Here is a 5796-nt window from a genome sequence, read left to right on the forward strand (position 1 = left end):
GTAGAGACGGGGTTTCACCGTGTTGACCAGGATGGTCTCGATCTCTTGACCTCGTGATCCACCCGCCTCGGCCTCCCAAAGTGCTGGGATTACAGGCGTGAGCCACCGCGCCCGGCTTCAAGGTCACCTCTTAACGTCTTTTCTTGGCTCCCTTGACCGTACTCTTGTGGGTTTCTTCATTCATCACTGGCTGCTCCTCCTTAGTCACCTTAGCTAGTGATTATTCCTTTACCCATGTTTCAATTTTTGCTGTTTTCAGGGCTCTGTCCTAGGCCCTTTCTCTAGTCTGCATGAATTTTGTATCTCCAGTCTGTTTCTCTGTTCCACACTTATTAACAAAGTCTTCATTTATATGTCTTCAAACTTTTCAAAGTATCTTTATCCCCTTACTACCCATTACCCTAAGCCATTTTCCTCTTAGCACTAAGAGTGGCCTTCTTAAAACATAGATTATGACGATTCCTTGCTTAAACTCTTTCAGTTTCATTCTCTGACATTCTTTTTTGCTCACTAGGTTCCATTGAAGCTAGTTTTCCCTCACCTGCTTCTTTTAGATGCATACTAAACTCTTCTGTGCTTTAACACACTTTGGAATACCTTTCTCTCCACTGGGGCTTTCTTCCCCATTGTTTAAACTTGGCTAGCTCCTGCTGCTTTCAGGCTCAGTTTAAAAGTTATTTCAAAAAGACCTTCTTTATTCATCCAGTCTATAGTAGATCCTTGTGCCTACATTCTCTATCTCAGCCTTTTGTTTCTGTCATAGCTCTTACAACAATTTGTAATTGGTTTATTTGTTCCCTACAAAAGAATGTAAGAGATCATGTATACCTGTTTACCATTGTATCCCTAGCTCTCCCTTAACCTCGTGCCTGGAACATAACTACAATATTTATTTGTTGGATAAATGAGAAACCAAATGTTGTTGTTAACAGGCTTATTTGTTTAAGATTTTCCTCTATACTAGTCTGAGTTGTATGAAGTTTATGATATGTACCTCGTTACGGCTTTTGGGCTCAGGACTTTTTCAGATGATTAATATTCTCAAAGTTTAATATTCAAATAAAAGAAAAATAATTAAAAAGCACCATTGGGCTGGGCATGATGGCTCACGCCTATACTCCTAGCATTTTGGGAGGCTGAGTTGGGCAGATCACTTGAGGTCAGAAGTTCAAGAAGCCTGGCCAACATGACAAAACCCCATCTCTACTAAAAATACAAAAATTATCCAGGTATGGTGGTGGGTGCCTGTAATCCCACCTCTTCAGGAGACTGTCAGGAGAATCGCTCAAACTTGGTTGGCAAAGGTTGCAGTGAGCCAAGATTACACCACTGCACTCCAGCCTGGGCGACACAGCAAGACTCTGTCTCAAAAAATAAATAAATAAAATAAAATAAATTTAAAAATTAAAAGCACCATTGCATTTTAGGAAACCTATGATATTTTTTGTAAAGCATTTTCTTTTTTTTTTTTTTTTTTTTTTTTGAGATGGAGTCTTGCTCTGTCGCTAAGCTGGAGTGCAGTGGCATGATGTAGGCTCACTGCAACCTCCATTTCCTGGGTTCAAGTGATTCCCCTGCCTCAGCCTCCTGAGTAGCTGGGACTACAGGCATGCATCACCACACCCGGCTAATTTTTTGTATTTTAGTAAGATGGGGTTTCACCATGGCCAGGATGGTCTCAATCTTCTGACCTCGTAATCTGTCCACCTCGGCCAAAGAGTTTAAGGTAACAATGTAAGTGTCCAAATTGCTGGGATTACAGGCATGAGCCACTGCACCCGGCCTCGCAAGGCATTTTCACTTAAAATGTTTGTGAAAAGCACCAAGTTTTCTCTACTGCTAAAAGTTGTTTAACATCAACTAATAGTGACTTCTTTATTGTTTCTAATGTTGTGCGGAACAGGATGCTGAAAACGCCATTCAACAGATGGGTGGCCAGTGGCTTGGTGGAAGACAAATCAGAACTAACTGGGCAACCCGAAAGCCTCCCGCTCCAAAGAGTACATATGAGTGTAGGTGTATTGGAGAAGAAAAGGAAATGTGGAATTTTGGAGAAAAATACAATAGATTTTAAATGTTAGAGCTGTTCCCGGAGACTTATTGCAGAAATAGATGAGAAGCAAATCAAGACTACTGTTCAAAAATGTACTTAGTTTTCATTTTTGTAATTATAAATAATATTATTTCTAATGTCAAGTCTCCTATTAAGTAGAAAATACTGGGTAATTTTTTAGACATTTGTTGGGGAGGTTTAATCCTGGACTGAAATATAATGTGTATAATATGAGCATTTTGATCAAGGTTAATGTTACCTTTACAGTAGTGTAGTGAATGCTGCTTTTCTCTTTCTGCACATTTTATTTAATGAATTAAAGACATAAACCTTTTCTCTCACCAGCAAATACCAAACAGCTATCATATGATGAGGTTGTAAATCAGTCTAGTCCAAGCAACTGTACTGTGTACTGTGGAGGTGTTACTTCTGGGCTAACAGGTATGGGAGTCTTCCCTGTGTGGCATTAATATTTAAAGTGCAAAGCTTAATGTTTGTAGGATTTATTTATAACTTAGTGTGATTTGTTTTTGTTTTTTGTCTAACAGAACAACTAATGCGTCAGACTTTTTCACCATTTGGACAAATAATGGAAATTCGAGTCTTTCCAGATAAAGGATATTCATTTGTTCGGTAAGGATGGTTTTTTAAAAAAACCTTTTCCTTGGTAATATAACTGGAAAATCAGAAAAGAAATAAAAATTAAAAACTTGTTCCTTCAAAATATTTTTTGAAGACTTACATTGTTTTCTTAAAAATTTACATTGGTTAAAGATAAGGAAATTTCGGCCGGATGCAGTGAATCACACCTGTATTCCCAGTACTTTGTTAGGCCAAGGCGGGTGGATCACCTGAGGTCATGAGTTTCAGACCAGCCTGGCCAACATAGTGAAACCACCCCGTGTCTACTAAAACAAAAATTTGCTAGGTGTGGCAGCACATGCTTGTAATCCCAGCTACTCAGGAGGCTGAGGCAGGAGTCACTGGAACCCAGGAGGTGGAGGTTGTTGCAGTGAGCCAAGATCACAACCACTGTACTCCAGTGTGGGCAACAGAGCCAGAGTCCGTTGCACAAAAGAAAAAAGAAATCGCAATTTCTCTAGCATCTAACATATTTGCCACTGTGATTTTTTTTTTTTTTTGAAACAGGGTCTTGCTCTGTCGCCCAGGTTGGAGTGCAGTGGCATGATCTCAGCTCACTGCTACCTCTACCTTCTGGGTTCAAGCAATTCTCCTGCTTCAGCCTCTTGAGTAGCTGGGATTACAGATGCACACCACCATGCCCAACTAATCTTTGTATTTTTAGTAGAGACAGGTTTCACCATGTTGGTCAGGATGGTCTCGATCTCTTGACCTCGTGAACAGCCTACCTCCCAAAGTGCTGGGATTACAGGCGTGAGCCACTGCGCCCGGCCACCTCTGTGATTTTATAGCTCCCTCCTAACACAAGGCCAGCAAATACACATTCTCTGTTAATACAAGTTTTCCCAGAACTACAAGATCTTTGAAAAAAAATAGCAAAGAAAATGTGCCATGTTATTGATTGTTTTATGCAAACTGTTTTACCTCAGACTCACCCTGATTTTTAAAATAGGTTTTATTCCTAAATATTTAAAAAAAATTTGTATTGGTGATTCTTAATATTGTTTTCAATAGGTTCAATTCCCATGAAAGTGCAGCACATGCAATTGTTTCTGTTAATGGTACTACCATTGAAGGTCATGTTGTGAAATGCTATTGGGGCAAAGAAACCCTTGATATGATAAATCCCGTGCAACAGGTGAGAGGGTTCTTAACTTGGAGAGATAATTGTTGGACTAATAATAATATTTTAAAGTGAAGATTGTTGATAATCCTTATTAATAAATTTCTAGCTAAAATGACAGTACATAAGGGCTGTTCCTACATGTATTATAGTTCCAGAATGGTGTTTCATGGATTGCAGTGGTGACATGATGAATGTGACCGCCTCAATTGACTCATGCTCACACAGTGGAATTTAAAATGCTCCGAGAAACCTAAAAGGGTATTAAATCTTTTTTTAATACTTAGTAGATTTATTCACATACTATTTGGAGAACTCACAAGCATGCTTGACTCAACTGAAACGAAAATAAAGCTGTAAATATAGTTATGGCCTTGGCATTTTTCTTCCAGATTTTGCTGCCTTATTTTTTTTTTCCAGGCAGCTTTAGTAACTCAAACTTGATTCCAGAAAGATTTCTATGAGGAAATTGTAAATGGAGCACAGAGATGGGAGTAAGCAAATCCTAAACTATATACGTTTCTTAAGTAAGCTGAATATAGAAATAAGTAATCATATCTTCTCTATCTAAAGGAAACAGTTATGTGGATAGTATGCCAAACACTTAAACATTTTATTAAGTTTAATATTTATTACTAGGGTATCAACTGATGCCTTCCAAAATTTATGCCATTCAGAGTATCACATAGAGTTACAGCAGTCTAACCTCACTTTTTAATTTTTTTTTTAGCAGTCAACTTTTGTTTATCCTGTCATTTTAATTATAAGGATAGCCCTGTCTGTTTTGGTTAAGAATTTGTGGTATTAACATATTAGGATTGTATATATACAGTTAACTTCAAATAATACTAAATTTTACTTAATAGCAGAGTCAAATTGGATATCCACAACCTTATGGCCAGTGGGGCCAGTGGTATGGAAATGCACAGCAAATTGGCCAGTATATGCCTAATGGTTGGCAAGTTCCTGCATATGGAATGTATGGCCAGGCATGGAACCAGCAAGGATTTAAGTAAGCATATCTGACCTCTTCCTTTACTAACCTTTGAAAATGTCTAAAGAAATTTTAGTTAGGAAGAAATTTTAAGAATTAGTGAGTAATAGGGCCCCTTGTGTAAAGCATAACTATAGCCTTGAAAGGACTTATTTTTTAGTAAGAAAATAAGAGCTTAATAGTTGTTAAGCTTTTCACATGACTAATGGTCACTGAGCCATTCTTATATACACTGACTTTGATGCTAGTTGTTGTATTCATTATGCTTTTTTCTGTACGAAGGGTTTATTCATGTTTTGTTTTGTTTTGTTTTGTTTGAGACAGAGTCTCACACTGTCACCCAAGGATGGAGTACAGTGGTGCAATCTTGGCTCACTGCAACCTTCCCCTCCTGGGTTCAAGCAATTCTCCTGTCTTAGCCTCCCGAGTAGATGAGATTACAGGCATGCACCACCATGCCTAGCTGATTTTTGTATTCTTAGTAGAGATGGGGTTTCGCCAAGTTAGCCAGGCTGGCCTCAAACTCCTGACCTCAGGTGATCCACCCACCTCAACCTCCCAGTGTGCTGGGATAACAGGCATGAGCCACTGCACCTAGCCTCATGTATTATTATACTACAAGCTTCCTTATACACCCTGAATTACACTATTTTACTTACATTTCTGAAAAACACACTGGAAATAAAAATACTTAGGCTGTTAAAAAAGAATTTTGTAGGCTGGGTGTTGTGGTTCACACCTGTAATCCCAGCATTTTGGGAGGTTAAAGCTGGCAGATCACTTGAGGCCAGAAGTTCGACACCAGCCTAGCCAACATGGCAAAATCCCACTACTGCTAAAAATACAAAAATTAGCCAGGTGTAGTGCTGCACAGCAGTAGACCCAGCTACTTGGGAGGCTGAGGCAGGAGAATCACTTGAACCTGGGAGGCGGAGGTTGCAGTGAGCCAAGACCATGCCACTGCACTACAGCTTGTGCAACAGA

The 5796-nt window shown here is 39.1% G+C and overlaps 1 protein-coding gene across 8 annotated transcripts in view; it reads left to right on the forward strand.

The window, feature by feature from the left end:
* The window catches only part of TIA1 (TIA1 cytotoxic granule associated RNA binding protein), a 19495-nt gene that overhangs the window by 11013 nt on the left and 2686 nt on the right, over nt 1-5796 (forward strand). For 6 of the 8 annotated variants that reach the window (XM_037736151.1, XM_017522027.2, XM_017522034.2 and 3 more), the window contains 5 exons: nt 1904-2012; nt 2399-2494; nt 2602-2686; nt 3710-3833; nt 4685-4830. In XM_037736151.1, coding sequence (XP_037592079.1) covers nt 1904-2012; nt 2399-2494; nt 2602-2686; nt 3710-3833; nt 4685-4830 — 560 coding nt within the window. The remainder of the gene's footprint in view (nt 1-1903; nt 2013-2398; nt 2495-2601; nt 2687-3709; nt 3834-4684; nt 4831-5796) is intronic. The other 2 variants (XM_037736149.1, XM_037736152.1) reach the window with 1 other exon arrangement.

This window comes from Cebus imitator, unplaced genomic scaffold, assembly GCF_001604975.1.
Source record: "Cebus imitator isolate Cc_AM_T3 unplaced genomic scaffold, Cebus_imitator-1.0 Scaffold23, whole genome shotgun sequence".
Classification (NCBI taxonomy): Eukaryota; Metazoa; Chordata; class Mammalia; order Primates; family Cebidae; genus Cebus; species Cebus imitator.